This window comes from Schistocerca piceifrons, chromosome 9 (genome assembly GCF_021461385.2).
Source record: "Schistocerca piceifrons isolate TAMUIC-IGC-003096 chromosome 9, iqSchPice1.1, whole genome shotgun sequence".
Taxonomy (NCBI): Eukaryota; Metazoa; Arthropoda; class Insecta; order Orthoptera; family Acrididae; genus Schistocerca; species Schistocerca piceifrons.
The window spans coordinates 166,734,967-166,760,212 of record NC_060146.1 but is presented as its reverse complement, the minus strand read 5'-3'; the positions used below and the strand labels follow the sequence as shown (position 1 = coordinate 166,760,212).

Sequence of the window (25,246 nt, the reverse complement as noted above, 5' to 3'; positions counted from 1 at the left end):
GGCTCTAGATAATTTGTAGGAGAGCTACTAAGTTACGTTTTTAATTTTTTTCTGTATTGGAAGGGATTCCCAAAAACTTGTACTCTGTTACACTGGAGCTTATTGAATATCTCAGCACTGGAAAATATAACTTTATTCTGAACCATAAACAAGGAGATGAAGTTGACACAAAATTATTTGTGTGTCTTTTATTTTGACTACAAGAACTGCAGTCCGACAAACTAAAATGAACACCATTAGGGAGTAAATGGATTGGGGAGTGGATAAGAGTTCTGCGATCTTCAGAAGGTCTCCTGCAAACTGAACTCTTCTACATTACACAGGACTGTTACTGCTGTCTCCTGCTAAGTAAACAATTGATTCAAATTAGAGCCACTGTCCAAGAAGATAATTCCACGAGACAATGGAGCAGAATTATGCAAGACAAGCCAACACACTTGTTTTGGGTCAACACAATGAGGGCTCCTTCTAAGGGCAAATCACAACAAATTCATCTTCTCGAATAGTTTATTAATGTACTGACTTATTTTAACTAGCTAGCCAACTGGATAGCAAGGAATTTTAAACACTATTTTTCAAGTATTGTATGACCATTAATACCTATTTCTGGTGCTGGCAAATATGTTGTTATTTATTTCAAATAATAATGTAATATGAGCATGCAGATATTAACAGCACCATATATAGGTTAACATATATGCTTACTCCATTTTTTCATACTTGCAGGATCTGAAAAACATATCGCTGTCACACATAACTATGAAACAACATGAGTATGAAACAGCACCATATATAGGTTAATATATATGCTTACTCCATTTTTTCATACTTGCAGGATCTGAAAAACTTCATATCGCTGTCACACATAACTATGAAACAACACGAGTATGAAACAACACGAGTATGAAACAACACGAGTATGAAACAACACGAGTATGAAACAACACGAGTATGAAACAACACGAGTATGAAACAACACGAGTATGAAACAACACGAGTATGAAACAACACGAGTATGAAACAACACGAGTATGAAACAACACGAGTATGAAACAACACGAGTATGAAACAACACGAGTATGAAACAACACGAGTATGAAACAACACGAGTATGAAACAACACGAGTATGAAACAACACGAGTATGAAACAACACGAGTATGAAACAACACGAGTATGAAACAACACGAGTATGAAACAACACGAGTATGAAACAACACGAGTATGAAACAACACGAGTATGAAACAACATGAGTATGAAACAACATGAGTTATCAGTGACAGAATCCCCCGTAGCATTTTCATCTTCAAATTACAATATTGCGTGTTCAGTTCTCACTGAAAGGAACAGCATCAGGGAGTATACGTGGACAAGGAAAAAAAATTCCCGGATTTCCCAGTTAAAAATACCCTTTCCCCAGGTGAAAATACCGTTTTCCCGTGTTAAGTGACCGTTTACTTTTTCTCGGAAATGTAAAACTTATCAACCATTGAATCGTTATGGTTTTATTCAACAGTGTAGAATTTCCCGGCACTTTACTAAACGAAACGTAGGGGAAAGAAACACATTTTCGAAAGATTTGTGATGTGTAGTAACATGTAGGCTGCATATTTTCGTATGACAAAAGTATAAATTCGAATTCCACGAAACATCACATGTTACTTTCCGAAGCATTGAAATCTAGATTAGGATGTGCAGCCAGTCATAGCTCATGTCACGTGATCTCGCCAGCCGATGATGGATATTCAGAGCATAGGACACATGATGTAGTCAGCCAATAGCAACATCATTGTTCAGTAGCGTGACCATACAAATAGGAAAAGTTACTGGTTTAAATTAATATACATGATGTTAGAAGAAAAGCAAAGCTTTCACATATAATATTGGTCTCTAAGATTAATAAGCTGCAAGAAAATACAAGTTTTCACATATAATGTTTATCTTTTTTTACGCGCGTTACACACAAACATGCCAGCAAAATTTTTAATAACGACATAAATGTCTGATTATCTGGGCTTGAAATTCTTCACGACGTGTTGATTTTTAAAAGAGAGTCAAACGCTCTGCGATTTAAGAAATTCATCGTACAGTCTCGCACATAGTTCATTTCCAATATTTTCCCACAACTGTTAGAAATATGTTTGTTCCAGCAGTTGCCACAGAGTGGCAGATAACAGGTGCCACCGCACTTGCGCAGCTACGACAATGCGGGAAACCAGTATGTTCATGTGTGTAAAACATTAAAATACCATATCATGAAAGAAACAAGAGATCAGAGGATACTCCAAGAGCACTGGAATTCCGTGAAACATACTAAAATGCACAATTCAGCTTAAAGTGCACATTCATATGTCCAGATTTGGATGTAAATTTTCTTGGAGTACCAGTACTGTATTATCTCATGTTTGGTTCTTTATTATGGCATAATGCCATATGTGCTAGAAGATGAAAACATGCACTTGAAATGCTGTGAACAGTTGAAACTAGCCAATGGTGTGGAATTAAACACTTTGTTTCAAATAAATGGACTGGCTCAGCAGAAAAGATTTATAAAAGGCAAATTTTTTTAGCAAACCAACAAAAATAACTTCATTGCTCTGCAAGGCGATTAATGCTTGACTGTGAGAAAGGTGGAAATAAAATAAAAACTGAAACTAATAACCTACTTTAGCCTTCCGTAATTATGTGAATGTATTTTAATTCACTTGATAGTTCCCGGCCACAGAAATCTGTTTTGTTTTCATTTGACATGAGAGCAATAAGCAAAGAGGAAACAGCAAAATCACTAAACGGAAGTACGGGGCAAGTGGAGCTACCCACCTCCCCGCTACAATGCAGACTGCCCTGTGTATCAGTCCCGGATCTACGATAATCGAACATGCATGCTTGAAATCTTTGAGACAAGAATACTATGCAGTCAGATAGATTCAGTTCTGTTAGTGTAAGTTCGAAGCGATTCACAGATTATACACAACAGTGCCCAGAAACTTTCAGTCATTTTTCTTGGATGTCTTTAAGAAGTGTCTCAAACAGCTTCATAAAATTAATGTCCGAGCACTGAGCTTCAAAATCTGTGTAACTATGAAGACGAATTCATGACTATTTCTTTGAACCATCTGTAAGCCAGTTTGTTGTCATCTAAATCATATCTCTTATGACTGGATTTGGTGCTGTCGTGTTCCAACTCGTGAAATCTGAATTTATAGTGAAACATTAAGTAATAAGCAGCAACTTTCACTTTATGTCTGACTTTTTTTTTATTGGAAACTAACAACAGTCTATTATAACTAGCAATATTTCAGTAGGTACATGTAACACTCAAGGGAACAACTTTTATTCTGAGCTTTACATTTCAACAAACACGACATGTGACACTTCTGACAACTCTGTTTCAACTTAACAACAACATGTGTCAAATTCATCTGGTTTTTCCAACAAAAACTATACTGTATGAACTGTATTGCTTAAACTCACCACAACTTTGTACCAAGTACAACTGTTGGGAACTAACTTCCGCCTATGGCCAGAGGCATTTGATGAAGGTGAATTGCGACCTGATCTTCTGACCCTTCCACTGCCACTGCTGTGTGAGCGTCCCCCCCTTCCGCTGTATGGATTGCTGAAGTACACAAAAACAAAAATAATATTAGACTCAACAATTTTATTTTGAAAATAAAACTTAATGTATTTAAAGAGGTATACAGGTTTTTGATATTACTTACAAGCGATCATAAGATCTTGATCCGCTGGTGCTTGCACCTGACATATCAACATCGTCATCCATAACAGATCGCAGCAACTCCCAGCTCTTGTTTCGCCTTTTTGAGCGGTTGGGGGGCTTGAAAGACACCCTTCTTGGAGGATCCATAACACGGTCATCATGTTCTGTTGACAATTAAAAAGAAAGAAAAATAAGACAAACAAAACTGTTTCTTTTGATTAAATTTTACACATTCAGACACACTTCACTTAGACAACTGACAGTAGGGTCATTCCATGCCAAGTGGTGTAGAGGTTCCTGCATGAACATCACGGACTTTGATGGAATTTTGTATGAACAATCACACATGTTCTGAACAAACATGGATAAAGTTTCACAATCATTAATTCAATACTTCTGGAGATACAGTCATTTGTTTGTCCCCATAGTGCAGCTATCAACAGTGGACCCATGAGTTTTCAGAGATTTTGAGACATATCTCCGCTAATATTTTCTTGACAGAAACAAACCAGGATCATCACTGTGCAACATTTTGCACTCTCTTAAGCGAAATAATAATAAATGATTTCGTGAGAGTTGCATATTGATAATTTGAAGCAGTCAGCCAAAAAAACGTGAAGTTTAATTTCTTATATTTATTGAAGTAACTGCTGGATAAACATAAAACTTTGCACACAATAACTTACCAATACAAGGTCTTCGTATATAAAATTTCATTCTCCTACTGCTTTCTATTAGTTTACAGTTTAAGGGCAAAGTCAATGATTTTTCTAAAAAATGCAAACAATTGCTATTTTTGGGATGCTTAAAAAAAAAAGACTTCTGCAAACTCTTTTAAACCATTTTCATTAGAAAGCCCATGTTCTAAACTACCTAAAAAACCATTTGGTTTTGCAGTGCAACCATATAAGACCCTAAAAAATGACAAGGTGGAGGTGCATTGAAAATCGGCCCATATTACATTGGTACTCAAATCTGACTTGTTTTATGTTTTACAATTGTTTAGTACTCCCTGTGGAAGGCAATACCAAAAGTTTTGATGACCAGAAAGTGAGAGTAACTCTAAAAACTTAAAAAAGAGGTGTCTTGTCACAACTCATCGTGACACATTCAGTCAGTTTTTCTCAGATAGCTATAGAATCAAACTATTTATAAACTCCACAATCTAACAGCGCATTACCAAGGCAGTGGCAATAACAGCAGTAAAATTGCTGCGTAACAGCTGGAGCACACATTGTATAAATAGCCAGCACATTTCACACCAAGTAACTTTGGGTAAATTTTGGTTTAGTTCACAGCAGTCTTCCTGACATTTTCTGGAATGGATTCATGTTGTAGATAATGATTAGCACGACTTTTTATTGTGTAATGCTACTGGTGTGCTACTTTAATTCTAGTTTAAGGTGTAGCATATAGTTTACACTTAATGTGGAACATTAGTGTACACAGGAAAAATTGTACAGGCTGTACATAAAGTCCAGGAACACTTTCAATTATTTATTGCACAAGAACTGAACATTGTACAGATATCAAACATATGTCATGTTGAAGAGAAACCCAGAAAGATTTTTTCATGTATACCGCCACAATGTAGTTTGATAATTTGCCGATAGTCAGCGCTAGTCACAAACACATCGAGTTCAGGTGCAGAGCGAGCTTTCTGTGTGTTGGAGTTCGACAAAAACAAGTGTCCTACAGCTGTTCAACAGATGTTTAGAACCAAGCACAGTAAGAAGCCACCAACAAGGAAGGCCATTTACCACTGGCACAACAAATTCATTATGATGGGTTGCTTGTGCCCAGCAAAGAGAAGTGGGCATCCCAGTATGAGTGAAGTGAATGTGGAGCTTGCATGGGAGACATTCATTAGGAGTCCAAAGAAATCTGTGCGCCTGCATCCCGTGAACTTGAAATGGCTTCAATGACTGTGCGGAAAGTCCTGCGACAGAAGCTGTCTACAAAATCATTCACATTGGAGCTAGTGCAGAAGCTAAATGACAACAACAAAGACGAGTTTTTTGACTTTTGTTCGTAGTTCCTCATTCAAGAGGCATAACTGTCGAATCTGGGATACGAAGTCCCACACGAATGCATTGAATTTGAGCACGATTCCCCAAAGGTAAATGTTTTTTGTGCCTTGTCATGTCAAAAACTGTATGGACCATTTTTCTTCGCCGAGAGCACTGTCACTTGATATTCGTACTTGGACATGTTGCAGCAATAGCTGATGCCTCAAATGCAATTGGACTCTCCATTCATCTTTCAGCAAGATGTGGCTCCTCCCCATTTTCAATGTGAAGTTTGTGGGTACCTGAACACAGAGCTTCTGCATTGATGGATCAGCTGTGCTACAGAAGGGGACAGCTGTTTCATGAAATGGCCTCCCCAATCACCAGATCTCACTCCGTGAGACTTTTTCTGTGGAGACACATTAAATATCTGGTGTATGTTCCACCTCTACCACGTGATGTAACAGAGCTCTGGGAGAGAATATAGGAAGCGACTGCCACAGTTGACGATGCCATGGTGGGACAGGTATGGCAAGAATTCGATTACCTTATTGACGTCTGCCGGGTCACTCATGGTTCGCATCTCAAATGTTTGTAAAAAAAAAACTTTCAGAGTTTCTCTTCAAAATGCAATATGTATGACATCTGTACAATGTTTAGTTCTTGTGCAATAAATAATTGAAAGTGTTCCCAGACTGTGTACACTCTGTATAAATTTGTTGGTATGGTACATGGTGGCTTAACCGCTGCTGATTCCTTTTAAAGTGAGAAAATCAGCATCCCCATTGCTGCAGGAACCACACCCGATTGCTGCGCAACAGCAGCCACAGCCGAGTTTCAGTAACTCTTGTTACCGAACCTGATAAAAGTCTTTACACAGGAGCCCAAGATGATGATACATTTCTATAAGTGTGAGAGGTCAGAGATAGAAGACTTCTCTTTTAGGGGCCTAAGCTTATATTTACTTCAACCAACTTGAATATGTTGCATTAATCTTCTGTGGAATATCATGAGGAAAACTATACTCTCAGCCAGAGGATGTCACTAATGGGACTGCTTGGGAAGAAATTTTAATACGACAGAACTCAAAAAATTACATGTTTCAAAGGTGAGTACCTCAAATTAATAGAGCCACAAAAAAGAGATTATTATTCTTTATACTGGTTTCCTTATTCCATTTCATTTTTCACAAAAAGAATTTTTTTGAGCCGAATGCTGTAGAGACATCTATAAAAACAAAGGACCACGGAATATGCCCCCCCCCCCCCATTTTCAATATACCTCCACCACCTTGTCGGTCTTATACGCTCACATCACAAAACCAAATACAGGTTTGTAGGTGGTTTAGTACATTCTAATGAAAACAGTTTAAAAAAGAGTTTGTAGAAGACCTTTTTAAAAACAAGTAGGTCATGAAATGGGTATTTTTGGCCTTTTTTTTAATAAAAAACTGTCAACTCTGACCTTAACTGGTGAACTACTGCATATCACTAGGAGAACGAAACTATATATTCTAGGACCGTGTGTGTGTGTGTGTGTGTGTGTGTGTGTGTGTGTGTGTGTGTGTGTGTGTGTTTCTTGGGATCTTATGGGCACTCAACAGCGAGGTTATCACCACCCTGACACTTATTAAAACAAACAAATGTTGAGAAGAACTACAATTGTCACACACGCATGTACTCGACCACACAATCACTATTTCACATGCACTTTCACATGTACTAAAACCAATGAGGAGGGAAGAAAGCAAATCAAAAAATTAAAACAGTGGAAAAACAAAATGTAGAATAGCTAAAAGAAACGCACAGGAAAATGTGACTTGCTGACCACTTACAAAAATCGTGGGTGAGCCAACCACCCTGTTGACACATTAAGATCGTCTCCCCAAAATTTTTTTAGAAATGTTGGACAATTCACAAAACTTTAAAACCGAACTACATTCATTTGATCATTACATAAAATAGACTGCAGAGCTCCGAACAAATCTGCTGTAGTCCGCTGGTCGGCAAATAAAATGCACCCCAATAAACTGTGGCGCACTGTGATGTGCATGCCACAAGCACAACACACTGGAGGGTCCACTAGCCGGAGTAAAAATCCATGCATCATAGGGCTGTGGCCTGTGCGAAGACAAGTAAGAAGGACCTCATCCCGTCGATGTGACTGGAAGGAAGTACTCCACAGCCAAGTTGTGGGCTTTAAGACACGGAGGTTGTCTGTCACTTCTAGCCACTCGTCTTCCCATCGACACAGGACTTTATACCTCAACAGCAAGGTGAGAACCTGCAGGGTGATAGCACACCGAAAGATCTGATAATCGGGACACGCCTCCTTGGCTGGTCAACCTGCCCTTTCTTTCCCTGCATTTCCCACGTGCCCTGGTACCCAGGAGGACCTCCTTCCCCAGTCACTGTAGTTGGAGGAGGGTGTCCTGGATTACTTCATCTGCTGGACACAAATGTTGGAGAGAGTGAAGGACACTCAAAGAATCTGAAAACACAAGAAATTACTCCAGTGCCCGCAAGATCACATACAATCCTGTGTCAAAGTTGGTAAATTCGGGAGGCAGTCTGACCTCGAGGACATGATACGGGAAAACGACAGATCAACCAATGGAGGCACCCTGCTTAGACCCAACCGTAAAAACAGCTACAGGGTTGTGATGCTCAGTTAAAGTGGCAGAAAATACCGCATTAGAAACTGAAGCAGGAGGGCTCTCTCTCCTGTACCACACCAAATCTAAAATAACTCTGGGCCTCTTAAGTATCCATACCGGCAGATGGTTAAAACCCTGGATTTGAGGTTGGACTGGCGCCACACCGAGTAACTCCAGCAGACACTGCACGCGGATCCCAAATGTCATCGTGGCTCGTGGCCAGTTGGCAAGAAGGTGCTCCGGATATGAATGAACAACAGTACGGTGTGCGGGTGAAGATGGAGCTGCGAGGAACTTGCACACTTGGCTCACCATAAGCAGCTGGCACCGAGGCTCGGTATGGGACTGGTCTGATAAGCACCCATGGCCAGCCAAATCCCCTCATTGTGGATAGCGTCAATGATACGCAAATACGAGGGCCTTGCTGACCTACACACCATGAACCCATAGTCTAGCCACGAACACACAAAAGCCCGATAAAACTGGAGGAGACACGCCCTGTACACTCCCCAAGACCTGTGGATAATTGAGGACATTCAGTGCCTTCAGGGTTCTGGCTTTCAAGTCTCACAGGTGTGGCAACCATGACAATCTGGAGTCAAAGATGAGGCCCACAAACCGCAGTGTGTAGGATGGTGTCCCCATCTTCAAAGCAGGCCAACTAAAAAGACGACGAGAACTATTAAAATGCACACACACACACACACACACACACACACACACACACACACACACACTGATCAGCAGAAAACTGAAACCCGTCTTTGCAGCCCACTCCTCTGACCGCCACACTGTAAGTTGCAACTGACTGCTCACCATTGCAACAGTGGAGGAGGAACAGAAAACTGCAAAATTGTCCACACATAAGGAGCACTGTACAGGACTTCTTACTGTAGATGTGATACTGTTGATAGCTATGACAAAGAGGGTAACACTTAAAACACTGTCCTGAGAAACATCATTCTCCTGCTCAAACCGATCACACGGCGTGTCACCAACTCTGATCCTAAAAAACTGCTGAGACAGGAAAGACTGAATGAAAATGGGGAGGTGGCCACAAAAGCCCCATTGATGCAGTTGTGTGAGGATACAGTGTCTCCAAGTAGTATCGTATGCCTTACTTATATCGAAGAAAATGCCAATACAGTGATGCTTACAGAGGAAAGCCTGCTAAATAGCTGCCTCTAGGAGTGTCAGGTTGTCGACAGTGGACCGCAATCTTCTGAATCCACACAGAGTGGCTAAGGAGTTGCCTGGTCTCTAACAACCAGACCAGACAACAGTTAATCATTCGCTCCATTGTCTTTTCTACACAGCACATTAAGGCGATTCTCCGATAACTACTGGTACATGTGAGATCCTTTCCTGGTTTGAGGAGAAGGATCACAATTGCCTCCCTCCATGAGTTGGGGAAGTTGTTTGTCTGCCATATCAGATTAAAATATTTGAGGATGATTTCCTTGGACACTGCTGGCAAATGTCCAAGCATGCAGTACCGAATGTTGTCATAACCGGGTGCAGTGCCATAAGTCGCTGCCAGTGCCGATTCAAGCTCCCACATTGAGAAAGGGGAATTGTATGCCTCAGAACTGTTGGATCTGAAGTCCAACTTTGCCCTCTCTACAGTCCCACGGGAGTGATGAAACACCAGATCCTGCATGCATTGGCAGTAGTTTGTGCTAAATGCTTGGCCAGCATCTGAGCAATGTCTCTGGGAGTTGTTTGGAGGCACCTGTTTCGGCACTGCTGCTATCAGTAAACGGCTGTCTGTTCCGGAAATCCTCTGGATGGCTTCCCATACTTTCGTGGAACAAACTGTCAAAGAGCTGCACGCCTGTCCTGGATAGCTGCATGGCATTTGCCTGTCCACCAAGGCACAGGTCGCCTCGTAGGAGGGTTGAAAGATTTTGGAATGGATAGGTCAGCAGCATGATGGATCACATGTGATGTGATCCACCCATTCCCAGACACTGTCTCAATGTTCAAACACAACCAACTGGTTGTACAGTGTCCAGTTAGCCCTGCCTATCATCCATGTTGGTGGCTTCTGTTCCAGCAACACACCATCCAGTAGGTGAATGTGGATGGGGAAGTGGTCACTGGAATAGAGGTCGTCAATGACCTCCCAGTGAACAGATGCGGCAAGGGCTGGAGAGCAAAGAGATAGGTCAATGGCTGATGATGACCCAGTAGCAGCACAGAAATGAGTCGGAGTACCAGTGTTTATGATGCATAGCTCTCGAGATGTCAGGAGGCTCTCCAAGGCTCGACCCCGAGGGCAAAGTAGAGGTTGAGCCCCACAGGACATGATGGGCATTTAAGTCTCCCTGGAGGAGAAATGTTCAGGGGAGTGGTTCCATAAGATCTGTGAGAGCCTCAGAGTGTACTGCATCCAGTGGAGGTAAATAAAGAGAGCAAACTGTAAGCCTCTGATGTGCATGAATTTCAACTGCAACTGCTTGCAGGTCAGTATCCAGGGGGAGAGCAGAGGTGTGGTGCCTGTTATTGACGAACACAGCAACCCCTCCTTTGGCCCTTTCCCCAGTCAGTTCATTCTTGCGATACAGCAAGTGGTCCCTTAGTACAAGAGCATCAGACTCTTTTAAATGTGTTTCCTGCAAACACAGGCACAGGGGATGTTGCTATGCTAGGAGGGTTCTTTCATCCTGACTTTCTGCTGTGGAGGGGAACCCACAATGGGCAGCGGCTCAGTTTTTGGGCAAGACGACTGCTGCAGCCTGGCATCAACCTCCATTGCCTCTGAAGAAGATGCGAGAGAGACGTCAGATAGAATGACATCGACAACATTGGACTGTGTACCGTCCGTCTCCTTCAGCGGCCTATTCCTTGACTTTTGACTCCGATTTTTTGGTCTGAGGTGGCGTTGGAGTCACTACCTCAGAAGTGGGAGAGGGTGGAGCAGCATTGGGCGGTGCACAAGACTTAACCTGAGGAGGGGCAGGAACGTCCACAACCACGGCCTTGTCTGAAGTTAGTTTGTGGATTTTTTTTTTTGTTTTTTTTGGGCAGGGGGGGGGGGGGGGGGCCTTCAAAGGAACTGCAGCAGCACATGTACATTGACAAACACAGCTGTGCTAGTGCTGACAGTAGCAACCTCTGTTTGTGTAGTGGCATCAGTTTTCAGGACTGGCTGTTTCAGAACAGAATAGAATGTAGCAACTGTGGGTGGCTGCATGGATTTGTACAACTTCTTGGCTTCACCATACAGGAGGAGCTTCATCATTTTGATCTCTTACATCTTCCGCTCCTCAAGGAAATCTCTGCAGTCCCTGCTCCACACAGGGTGATCCCCAGAGAAGTTAACACACTTTGGAGGAGAGGAGCTTTACCGCACTTCCCGCAAGTTGGTTGGGGAAGGAGACCAGACAGCGTGGTCATCGGTCTCATCGGATTAGGGAAGGATGGGGAAGGAAGTCGGCCGTGCCCTTTCAGAGGAACCATCCCGGCATTTGCCTGGTGTGATTTAAGGAAATCACGGAAAACCTAAATCAGGATGGCCGGACGCGGGATTGAACCGTCGTCCTCCCAAATGCGAGTCCAGTGTCTAACCACTGCACCACCTCGCTCGGTTTCCCGCAAGTGGCTTCTCCTTTAAAGCCCAGAGTAGTTTGCCCAAAGTGCTGGCATTTAGAACACCACATTGGATTTGAGTAATAAGGTCGTACACTGAGGTGTAGGAAACCTGCCTTCACATACTCTGGTAGTTTGCTGCTGTTACTAGTGAGGATGAAAGAGTCTGACTTTATGAGATCGCCATCCACCCGTTTCATAGCATTCCGCACGTCAACAATGCCTTCCCAGGACCATTCGGCTGTCAGTTGTTCTCGGGGAATGTCAACTGGATCCCTGCAAGTCAACACCTTTACTGAAGTTCAAGGTGTTGTGCAATTCTGTTTCTATTGCATACTCCCTGTGGCACTGAGCTTTCTGAAGGTTCTTGACTTGTTGGGAGCTAGATGCTTCAACCAACAGGGTCCCAGTGCACAAGCACTTAACAGATTTTACATTGCCAGCAATGCCTCCTAAACCTTTTTGTATATAAAATAGCTAAACTTTTTCAGAACTCCCCTCTTTTCTTTTAACTATAAGAAACACCCTCTTTTCTTTTAACTATAAGAAACACCCTCTTTTCTTTTAACTATAAGAAACACATTCTGTGAAACAGCATGCATTCTGTTACTAGTGACAATCAGGAGAACTGGCTACACAAGCTCTCTCGTTAGACTGGGTGTTGGTACCTTCCAGCAGCCCACCCTTTCCATTGCGAGGGGGTAAAGAAAATTTCAGATGATCCATTTTGGTCCCATGAGCAGCTAGGGAAATATGGGTCCACTCAGAGCCCAACGTGTCTGAGTAGGCCTTACATGACTGAGGTTTGGCAGGTTCCCCAGAGGTTGCCCACTAACGACTGCTCCACCTCAACAGTCATTGATCCCATCTGCGGGCAGCACACCTTGAGACTAAGGGGCTTTTTATAGAGGTTTATTCCGTCCTCGCGATTTGGGCTATCAAGCCAAGATCCCTGATCCGTGAGTCACACAACGTTCCACCGCCACACCACACAGTGGTCAGTGAAGCATGCCCAGAGTGACAGAGGAACTGGCAGTGGTCCCCAGCTCAGGAACCCTGGGGTCACTAAGCCTGTACCCAGCAAATGAAAGCCGAGTAAGTTATTGCATGCAAGGTTTCAGGTTCATCCCGCAGTTACTGCCAGAGATATAAAAAGCTAAACTTCACTATTTTTTTCAAGTGTATTTTTTGCTGACTACTTCAAATTATTCATACGCAAATCATCAGTTGTAATTCCTCCACATTGTTTTAATATCTTATTAGAGACTCCATCTACTCCAACAGAACATTTATTTTTCAAAGTTAATAATTTTAATTATTTCACAGTCAAAACTGACTGTTCCATGTACTGCCTGGCTTTTTCTTTTGAACCATTCTCACCAATTTTTTCTCCTAGACTTAAGAAATCTCATAAAAGATGGAGATCAGTGGCAGTGCCGTACATTTATTGAGGGCCTAATAGAAAACAGTATAAAGGACTCGCTAATATTACAGGAAAAAGAAATTAGTGCACTGAAAGAAGAAATAGGAGCAATACGCCCTGAACATTAACAGCTCGTGAAGAAATATGAAACTGCGATGGAAAATCAATCTGCTGAGCGGTCAGCAGTCAGCAATCTCTAAGTTCTTTTGGCATCATAGGAGAAGCGAATAAGTGTATTAAAAGGTGATTAGCCGCGGCACGTTTAGAATATGAAGACCTCAAGATGACAAATGAAGAAATGATAAAAAAAACTGTTCAAAGCAGAAAGTGATCTACCTGTGAGTTCGTGTGATTCACATGTGCAAAATAATCCCGTTACAGGTAACTGCATAAGTGTGAACAAGGATCATGTCTCCAGTGCCCCATTCAAGAAATCAAATACTAAACACATCATCAGCACCTCAAAAGGTACTATGCGTACATCTCTTTCGTCAGGTAAAACTAATATGTGGCCAAAAACAGTGCAGGTAAATCCTGCGAAATTATCAATCGATAATTTTCAAAATAAAGTGGAAGTAAATACGAACCTTGTTGGTAAACAAAATTCGTGTGACAAAAATTTCAAAGCTATTGTATTGGGCTACAGCCAATCCCGCAATGTATCTAAATTCTTAAATGAAGGTATACACTTTGAATGATTAGGTTATGTTTATCCCAAGTTCAGTGCAAACTTTGTCCTGAAAAACATAAACCAAAACTCTGCCACAACAAGCACATCTGATATTGTGATAATTGTAGCAGGAACAAACAATATTGCTTGCAACAACAGTCAATACCTGATAACTACTCTAAGAAGGAAGTTACCTCGCATTGTATCTAAAAAAAGTGTTTCCGGTTGACGTGCCATTTAGACATGATCTTCCAAATTGGTCATGGGTGAATGTAGAAGTTGTTGTTGTTGTTGTTGTGGTCTTCAGTCCTGAGACTGGTTTGATGCAGCTCTCCATGCTACTCTATCCTGTGCAAGCTTTTTCATCTCCCAGTACCTACTGCAACCTACATCCTTCTGAATCTGCTTAGTGTATTCATCTCTTGGTCTCCCTCTACGATTTTTACCCTCCACGCTGCCCTCCAATACTAAATTGGTGATCCCTTGATGCCTCAGAACATGTCCTACCAACCGATCCCTTCTTCTGGTCAAGTTGTGCCACAAACTTCTCTTCTCCCCAATCCTATTCAATACTTCCTCATTAGTTATGTGATCTACCCATCTAATCTTCAGCATTCTTCTGTAGCACCACATTTCAAAAGCTTCTATTCTCTTCTTGTCCAAACTATTTATCGTCCATGTTTCACTACCATACATGGCTACACTCCATACGAATACTTTCAGAAATGACTTCCTGACACTTAAATCTATACTCGATGTTAACAAATTTCTCTTCTTCAGAAACGCTTTCCTTGCCATTGCCAGCCTACATTTTATATCCTCTCTACTTCGACCATCATCAGTTATTTTGCTCCCCAAATAGCAAAACTCCTTTACTACTTTAAGTGCCTCATTTCCTAATCTAATTCCCTCAGCATCACCCGACTTAATTAGACTACATTCCATTATCCTTGTTTTGCTTTTGTTGATGTTCATCTTATATCCTCCTTTCAAGACACTGTCCATTCCATTCAACTGCTCTTCCAAGTCCTTTGCTGTCTCTGACAGAATTACAATGTCATCGGCGAACCTCAAAGTTTTTATTTCTTCTCCATGAATTTTAATACCTACTCCTAATTTTTCTTTTGTTTCCTTTACTGCTTGCTCAATATACAGATTGAACAACATCGGGGAGAGGCTACAACCCTGTCTTACTCCCTTCCCAACCACTGCTTCCCTTTCATGTCCCTCGACTCTTATAACTGCCATCTGGTTTCTGTACAAATTGTAAATAGCCTTTCGCTCCCTGTATTTTACCCCTGCCACCTTTAGAATTTGAAAGAGAGTATTCCAGTCAACATTGTCAAAAGCTTTCTCTAAGTCTACAAATGCTAGAAACGTAGGTTTTAGCAAGTACTAACTCACAGATACATAAATTATGCTCAAAATACGCAAATGTTACCTTAATAAAAGCAAGTGAATTTAGTAGAGTTCTATACACACACAATGGATTTCACCTTAACAACTTAGGTAGAAATGAAATTGCTAAATTCATAACAGAAACTGTACAGAAAACAAAAGTACAAAGTAGGCCCACAATACCACTCGGCTACAGAGAACTGAATATCACCCCCAATGCTACTGTTACATCCAATAGGTCTCACGAAAATTTGGTACCCAAGTGCAAAAATGGTTTGGATCATACCAACATCAGAGCTCAATTCAGCACACCTAATATAGATAAAACTAGTGATTGCTTATCACAGCTGCCTATTCCTGCAATAGTTAACTCTCAAAGGAAATCTATTTAGACTGAAGAACAAAAAGAGTTACAGAGTAAATGTTGTACCCAGTAATGTGCCAGAGTCCCACTTACTTAAAAAACCAGTGTACTCACACAAAAAGTCAAAATTTTGTGTTTTCTTCCAGAATATGCAAAGCATAAGGAACAAAAGTTTAGAACTACAAATATTTTTAGAAAGCTTTAGAGACACTATAGATGTGCTTTGTACAGCCGAGCATTGGCTTAAAGGTAATGAAGCTGCCTATTTTTCCCTTCCAGGCTTTCAAATGGTTAACAATTTTTGCAGAACTAATAAAAAGGGAGATGGCTGTCTAATACTTGTCCGAGAATGTAGAATGTAATCCATTAATTGAAACCAAGTATATGAACTGTGAAAAGCATTTTGAACACTTCACAGTAGAAGTTAAATCTATTAAGCTTTTAGTTATATGTATCTACAGACCACCTGATGGTAACATACAAATATTCACCTCCAAACTAGATATGCTACTACAACGGTACAGTTTAAAATATCTCAGTATTATCTTATGTGGAGACTTTAATACAGATTTCCTAGTAGAATCCACTGCTTCCCAGGAAATAGTGAATATATTGCAATGTTATAACATGATAAACTTAAACAAAAAAACCTACTAGAACAACTAATACCAGTTCCTCTGCAATAGATGCTGTTTTGGTTAACACTTACATGTCATCTGTCTGCAAACTAGACATCTCCAACGGTATATCAGATCACAACTGCTTGATAATGAATATGACCATGCAAGATGCAAATAGACAGACAGAACCTCCAACAGACTTACAAAAGATCAACTGGCAATAAAAATAATATAGCACATTTCTCACTTCTGCTCCATAAAGCTGAGTGGAAAGGTGTCTATTGTGCCAGCAATGTTGACAGAAAGGCTAATGAATTTATGAGTATCTTGCAACACTGCTATGAAGTGGCATTCCCAATCAAACTTACAGCTAAAAAACTACACATCTCAACTGTCCAACAATAAATTGTTAACACCAGGAATAGAAACCTCTTGCAGAAATAAGAGACTGCTATATGCCTACAGTAAAACTATAGACAGTGAGGTATTCCGTAACTATTTCAAGCAGTGTAAAAGAATTCTAAACAAGGTAATTCATGAAGCAAAGAAAATGTATAATAGGCAATTCATTATCAACTCAAGTAGTAAATCAAAAGCCGTGTGGAGATTGATAAATGAAACAGTTGGCAAAAAAGACAAGACACATTCAATAATCTGCATTAAAGATCAGGATGGTGTTATCACTGACCCTAAGCAATTATGTGAAATATTTAATGACCATTTCACAAATATTGGTGACAAGTTTTTTTCTTTAATCAAGACTCCTGCACTCGCTCATCATTCAGATTCAGCAGTATTCCCACAATCAATTTTCCTTGGCCCAGTCACACCAAATGAAATCCGCAATATTATAAGGCAGAGACCAAACAAACATTCCTGTGGTCTTGATGGTATATCTGATTGCCTTTTAAAACGAGTCTGCCATCATGTGCGTGAACCACTGTCAGATATAATAAACTGCTCTTTATTATCAGGTCAATTTCCTAGAATTTTTAAAGCAGCGAAAGTTATTCCTCTGTTTAAAAAAGGGGAAAGGAGTGATGTAAACAACTACAGACCCATGTCAGTCTTATTAAGCTCATCAAAAGTCCTCGAAAAATCAGTATATGACCGTGTTATAAATTTCTTGGAAAGTAACTGCATACTAAGACCTCACCAGTTTGGGTTTAGGAAAGGGAGGTCAATAAATGGAGCATTATACTCATTTTTAAATTAAATCTATAGGGCACTCAATGATAGAAAATACACAACAGGTGTGTTTCTTGATCTCACTAAAGCTTTTGATCTTGTCAACCATGAATTACTTTTGGAGAGACTACTACGTTATGGGATCAGGGGATATTGCAATGACTGGTGTAGGCCATATCTCTCAGACAGAGTACAGAAAGTAGTGATTACATCAAAAATTGGTGAAAATGCTCAATCAGAGGAGCAAGTTGTAAGACAAGGTATTCCCCAAGGCTCTACACTTGGCCCCCTTTTATTTCTAATATTCATCAATGATCTGCCCCAAAGCATTCAGGAAGGTCTACCGGTAATGTTTGCTGACAACACCAATATACTGTTTTCAAATCACTGTCCTCATCAACTCAACTCCACAATTGCTAATACAAATTGTAGTCTGGTAAACTGGTTGAACAAAAACAAACTTCTCCTAAATAAAGATAAAACAGTGTATTTAAATTTCCACTCGACACAAAAGGTATTGTCTGTGATAGATGATATCAGGATTGAGAATGTGACACACTACAGTGGGACATACATAGTATTTTAAGTAAAATCTGTTGATATCGAAACACTAAAATGTGCCTACTTTGCATTAGTACACTCAATAATTACATACTGCATTCCTTTTTAGGGCTTTTCCCATAAGAATGTATTCATTATGCAGAAGCGAATAATTAAGACAATGAAACAAGTACCCCTGTCTTCCACCACTAAACATCTCTAAGGAGCTCAGTATTTTGCCAGTGACTTGTATCTATATTCATGAAACAGTGTGTTTTATTCATGAAAATCTTCATATATTTACAAAAAATAGAGATGTTCACTATCATGATACTTGTCATTCCAATGACATATTTATAGCTGATCAATGGCTTCATAAAGGGCACAGTAGTGTAAGGCACAGGGGAGTACTTCTGTACAAGAAGCTACCTGAAAATGTCAGGTCTTGCCAGAAAGGATTCAGATCCAAAATAAAGTCAATCATACAGAAGCACTGCTTCTATTCTGTGGAAGAATTTATGAATAGTAATCTAAAACAATTTTTTGTAATGTATTTTACTGCATGTGTTAAAATATTACTTTCAACTGACTTATTTGACTATTCACAGATATAACTGTTCCTTGTTATGGCTCATCTGCACTTATGATAACACAATGTAAACAGTGATTTAAAACAGTGATTTAAAACAGAGAGGTGGTAACATTATTACTAGTATTAACCGTAAATTAAAAAATAATGAGGCTCTCATCACTAAATCAGACAAAGGAAATTCGCTTGTTATAGCCTATAAAAGTGAATACATTGCTAAAACTTTGGCTTTTTTCGAAGAAAATGGTATATTTGAAATTGAGCAGGATCATACCCCTACGTTACAAAAGCAAATTAGAGATACGTTAAGAAGAAGTAAACATCTTATGAAAGAGTTTCAAAAGAAAACCTTAATTAACATGAACCCTAGAGCACCTACGCTTAGAAGTCAGTTTAAGGTACACAAAAGTCAACACCCAGTTCGTCCCATTGTTAATGGAATAAAGAGCCCACATCACAAATTAGCGAGATTTTTACACACTAAAATTAAAGAAGCCTTTGTTTTTGAAAACAATTACTCTGTTAAAAATAGTGCTGAGGTAATAAACAAGCTAAAATCAATAGAGATCACTTCTTCCTCTCGTTTGGTTTCTTATGACGTCGTAAGTTTATACACTAATGTTCCAGTGGATATCACTCTTAAGATTATTGAAGGTAACATTCGACAACATAAAACTTTAAGTGAGCTACAGTTGTCGGAACTTATGTCACTACTGCAGGTTGTACTAGATTACAATTACTTTCAGTTTAATGGTAAAATGTATGAGCAACCATTCGGCTTAGCCACGGGTTGCCCGTTAACTGGCATCTTTGCTGACATCTTTATGAATGCACTAGAAGAAGATTTCTTCAAAAACAACCCTACGTTAGGCAATAAGATTTCTTTTTATGCTCGTTATGTTGATGATATACTCATACTATTTCAAGGTTGTGACCAAGATCTACAACAACTGTTTCATGTTTTCAACAGTTTCCACGAGAAAATGAAATTTACAAAAGAGATACAAAATAACGAGAGAGAACTCAATTTTCTTGATTTGAAACTTAAGTTATCGGGTAACACTATTAGCTTCGACATTTTCCGTAAAGAAACTTTTTCTGATAATATTATTCCAGCAGATTCCTGTCATCCTGTCATCACAAGATCGCCTTTTTTCATTCTGCAGTTCATCGCGCTGTGAGCACACCTTTAGCACAGAATTGTTTTGAAAATGAAATATTTTTATTAAAATCAATAGCTACTAACAATGGATACGGCCCTAAATTAATTGACCAAATTGCTAAGAAAAAAACAGCTGTAAAATTTTCTACTTTAGGAGATAACAGGGCAAAAAACTATGAGAGTAATAACTTTATTTCTATTCCATTTTTAGGGAACGTTTCATATAAGATTAAAAGACTTTTACAGAAACAATACGGTTATAGAGTTGCCTTTTCCGTAAAATAATAGCCCTCAAACGTAGAGTAATTCATAATATTGGAGCACGAGAAGAACTCAGCACTAAGTCCGGTGTATACAAAATTACTTGTAACGACTGCCCAAACTATTACATAGGGCAGACAGGTAGACCCATTAAAGTTAGGTATAAAGAACACAAGTTAGGTAAAAATGGGGAAAACGTATATAATTCCACCTTTGCTGAACATCTATGGCTCTTACAGCACACGCCAAGTGAACTGGACGACGTAGAGCTGCTTCATGAAGCTGATAAAGGGTGACAAACTAGACTTGCTCGAAGAATTAGAGATTTTCAAGCATCTGTCTCTAAAGATGGTTTTTGTTCTTAATGAACAGGTGCAGCTTCGAAACAAAAATTTTTTAGACAGTTTCAAACCCCTCATTGCCTTAATGTAATATAGTCTGGCTGACTAGGAGTTATTTTCTTGCTTGTTGATGCCGGTGAAATGCGCTTTTCCTGTCTTGTTGGGATCTACATACTGTGATGTTTGTTAATTATGAATTTCAATGTGTATGTGTGGTTAAATGACTACTATGTTTTATTCATACAGACAGATGGTTTCCGTTTTATTATAACATTTTGGTTGTTTCGCTAGTATGTATTTCACTGCCTACGTTACGCGAGACTCTCGCGCATTACAGTAGTGCCCTCTCTCGTTAGATGTTCCAAGCGCAAGCTTTATCCGTTTGACACTAGGACACAGGAAAATTTGGGTTCTATATTTCTAGTTTACATAAATGTCTTTAATTGGCGTGATACGCTTTATTTATTAAGACAAAGTTTGAATTAACACAACCTTTAATAATTTTTGATGCGCTTATGTATGTATTTATGGATTGTAATATGCGCGAGTCTGGCACATGCAAGTGCCCTCTCTCGGCGAAACAATCTACCTTAGTGCCTTCACACTCGTGTCTCAACAGTTCATAGGCGAAGTAAACATTGTTAAACTGTTCGCTTTGATCCTGTGCCCATTACACATGTTGTACAAAATGGAGATGATATTTTAATTACTGACGACGCCTTTTGGCATAATTGTTTTATTATACTCCAGTGCATGATGTAATTTTAGTAAGTACTAAAGATTGTGTGCCTGTATTACTTTAGCAATTTCACCGTTATTTAAGCTTCTGTTTCTCACTTTCGTTGATATGGCTTTTCTAATGAATGTGTCTTTCTGTTCAGGAAGTTTTACTTCTGATGAAGGTATATTTATGTGTACCGAAACCTTGGTCAAGAATTTTAATAAAAAAATTCTATCCTGCAACTGTTTTTGGCTGCCATCCTTTATTGTGAAGAATTTTAACAGTTGCTGCTGCAGCCATGTTTAAAATCTTGAAACAATGTAAATAGTGTTACTCTGTAATCATTATCTGATGACTGTATGTAACATACCAAAAAAGTTATGATTCGCTATGTACAGCATATAATTTATATAAATGTATATCTTAAGAATGTCTATACTAATGCATGTAACTGAATACCTACAAAATAAGTATATTTACATATCAAAGCATGTTCAATCCTACATCTATGTGTAATAACACAAGATTTCTGGATGAATAAATAAATGAAATGGTTGTTAAATAAAGCAGGGGGGGGGGGGGGGGGGTCGGACACTTCCGTATCTTACAACCCATGTTTACTATTCAATTTTTCTTGTTTTGGTCCCTACTACTTTCTTCCACAATATGGAAAGCAAATAGCTTGCATTAGAAGATTTGTTTCACAGTACTGAAGATGGGTTCATAGCTATTAAGATAAGTACTGAGCGAGGTGGTGCAGTGGTTAGCACATTGGACTTGCATTCGGGAGGACAACAGTTCAAATCCACGTTCTGTCTTCCTGGAATAAGTTTTCCATGATTTTCCCAAACTGATTCAGGCAAATGATGGAATGGTCCCTCAGAAAGGGCATGGTCGATGTCTTTCCCATCTTTCCCTAATCTGACGAGAACAATGACCTCGCTGTTTGGTCCCCTCCCCCAAATCAACCAACCTATCTTAAGATATGCTATTCAGAGCCCATGTTTACTAGACTTATTTGATTCAAATCATTCCCATGTGAAAGGAGCAACAAAACGTACGGAATATTTTTAGCACAGTACACTTCCACATACCATGCCTCATGGGAGTTGGAAGTTGTCCACAATCCTTAGTTTTCATCTTTAATTCTTCAAAAGCAATTGGATAACTTCTGGTCTACCTCAGCTTTGCATATTTTGAAGCCTACAATAAATTCTAGATACTAGGGATTAATTTAGCTTTTACTTATAATTTGTCCAATTTCATAACATCAGTGAGAACTAGACTATTAGGTGCTTCATATTTCTTTAATCTCATTAGGAGCTGCCAAGAAGAATTTCCTTGTTGGAAAGCATTTCCCATCTTGAATCTTTGCAATTCTCCGTTTCGAGCTGACGCTGGTCTTGGCCTCCACAAATAATTGTTGATTTGTTGCTACAACGCGTGTAAGTGCTTTCTGACATCTCAAACATAGTCACTTACATAGCACGTGACCATATGCTCCACTCAAGGACTCTGTTAAAGGTAGAGTTAACAGACATAGCTCAGCGATTTGTGTACTGGTTTTGCTGTTACCTTGATTAAAACAAATTTTTGAAACACGTATGTCTGTACCACCTGGCTGACAACATAGAAAACCTACATAGTAATAACACAGCTACATTATGATGACAAAGGTAGCTGCGTCGTTACTGGAAAATTTCACTGACTAGACAGTTACCAAAAACATTAAAAAATTACCTACCACTATTGAAGATGATTTCTGATAATTCTGAGCACAGACCTTTTTTTTATTTTTATCTTGTTTACCAGTGTGTGTGTGTGTGTGTGTGTGTGTGTGTGTGTGTGTGTGTACACGAAATATTAACAAGTAACCAATCTAAGGCACAGGGTAAATTTTTTATGTTGATATAATAATTTTTACTGAATTATGGGAACTTGAATCGTTAGGGATTTGAACATCGAACCTTCCGCATTATTTGGGAGACCAATGTTCTAATCTAGGCCGATTCAATTTGTTTGTCGACACTGAAAACTGTTAGTGTTTCCTTCTACTAGTTATGTCACCTCGAGATCGCATACAGAAAGAGAAATAATGGTCAAGTGGTTAGAATACTGTGCGCTATCTTCCATGATACAAAATTAAAGCTTAATCGAAACTACATGATCGGCGAAAGCCGTCGAAATACAAATAACCTATGTTAATAAGTTATCTCACGGGACTACAACAAATGAATATAAGTTACGGAACCCACACTAGCCTCTGTCCTACTGATCATTTACGAACGTTAATTAGGCATGCACGCTTTGTTTTGTTTATACGGAAAAATGTGCACTATGAAAGAGGCCATATTGATTGTGAATGATCGGCGTACCGGAAAACTGAATAAGAAACATGTAAAAATACATCTACATTTACGAAGAAACATAAAATGTGCTTCACTGTTATGTATACAGTAGTGTTTCAAGTGTGAAAATTACTCACCGAAATAATATTTGCCTGGATCACGAATTCCTCCATCGCTGCCCCAGCTCCTGTTCGGTTTGTTCTTTTTAGGCATAATCACCTAGCTAATAAATGCAACTTAGCTTTTAAACTATATAACCCTATGCTCCAAGAAAACTAACACCTTTCTTACGAATTACAAGTAGTACATCAACATAAAACACAATAGTCCGCAACCATTTCTCAAACGCAACATGGGTATGCACCACTGTTGCCAACTTCACGTAGTTACTAGTTAATAAGTTAAATATACGTGATTTCCGTTTCTTTGTAATCGTTATAAATCGAATCTATAGGACACCTACGTTTCCGTCAAGTTCGTAGACGGTTTAAGAAATTGTCTAACAAAAAAGTTTTAGATGTATTATGTATTGAGAAACAATTATTAGTGCATATTTTTATCGCTACATTTTATGCACCTGGGGTTCCAGGGAAATTAGTTCAGTTGGAGTTATTTGTTTCCGTCCTTAACGAAAGACAACAACGCTAAGTTAGGCAAATACCTGCTGCAATTTCCGGTGAACTTTACAGGAGAAGGATCTTTTCCTCGTGAAATACATTCATTAGTATTCACTTATGAAGTGCGTGAAGAAAGATTGCTTGAACGTCTCTGTGTACCCTGTAAATAGTCTTTAAAGGAGTTGGTGACGGATATCATGAAAGAAAATCAGAAGACATTATTATTTGCAAACACACAATTGGGGTTATTAGCCAAGAAGCGTTGCATATTGATTTAGCGGCCTGTCTCCGACCGATATATATCGAACGCGCTACCGTCGAGGCGCCAAATATGGATCTTATTTCCATTTGCACCGGGTTGCGAGACGCAAGAATTGTCTTCCGCGTTAACAACTGAACGCCGTATAACTACAATGTAACCACAGTCTAACACACAGTCGCGACACTACACCTCTCCTCGATTTGGTTGCCTACTGCAGCGCGCCAGTAAGTAAAACTGTTGAGTTCCGCGCGATCGTGAAAGCGAAAGCGAATACTATTTGTTTATTTTGGGTAGTACAATGGTTTTTACAAACGGGAGCGTAGCGTAATACATTGCAGCAGCGGCAAGAATAAGATACCTCATCTGTGGTGGAATATGGGTCAGATAACCAACATGGGAAGTAATACCTTCATTATTTAAAGTACCAAATAAACCACCACAACTGTAGCTTAAGGGAAAACCACACAGACGTCATAATATAGCGTCAAAATCAATAAAACTGTTTCCCAACATAGAAGAAACCAATTCCACAACTGTTGCTAAATCTGAGCCACAAACGGCAAGAATCTTCAACATATTTGCTTTTGAAGTAAATGTAATTTTTTACAAAAATATTCCTGTATTAAGAAGACGAGTTAAGGCTAATGCACACTGTCCGTCATGTCACGTCATGTCCCATCTAAATATTCTGAGATGCATTCCAAATGGTGGCATGCACAGTGGCAGTCCCATTCTGCCACGCCATGTGACGGCACTGTCTAGGTT

The 25,246-nt window shown here is 39.5% G+C and overlaps 1 protein-coding gene across 1 annotated transcript in view; it reads right to left on the bottom strand.

Moving 5' to 3' along the window:
- The window catches only part of LOC124716978 (nuclear RNA export factor 1-like), a 142,329-nt gene extending 118,375 nt beyond the window's left edge, over positions 1–23,954 (bottom strand). The window contains exons 1-3 of the mRNA XM_047243582.1: positions 23,740–23,954; positions 3,723–3,885; positions 3,475–3,619 (exon numbers count right to left, since the gene is read on the bottom strand). Of these exons, the coding sequence (XP_047099538.1) occupies positions 3,475–3,619; positions 3,723–3,885; positions 23,740–23,815 (384 nt within the window). The 5' untranslated portion in view covers positions 23,816–23,954. The remainder of the gene's footprint in view (positions 1–3,474; positions 3,620–3,722; positions 3,886–23,739) is intronic.
- Between the last annotated feature and the right edge of the window lie 1,292 nt (positions 23,955–25,246).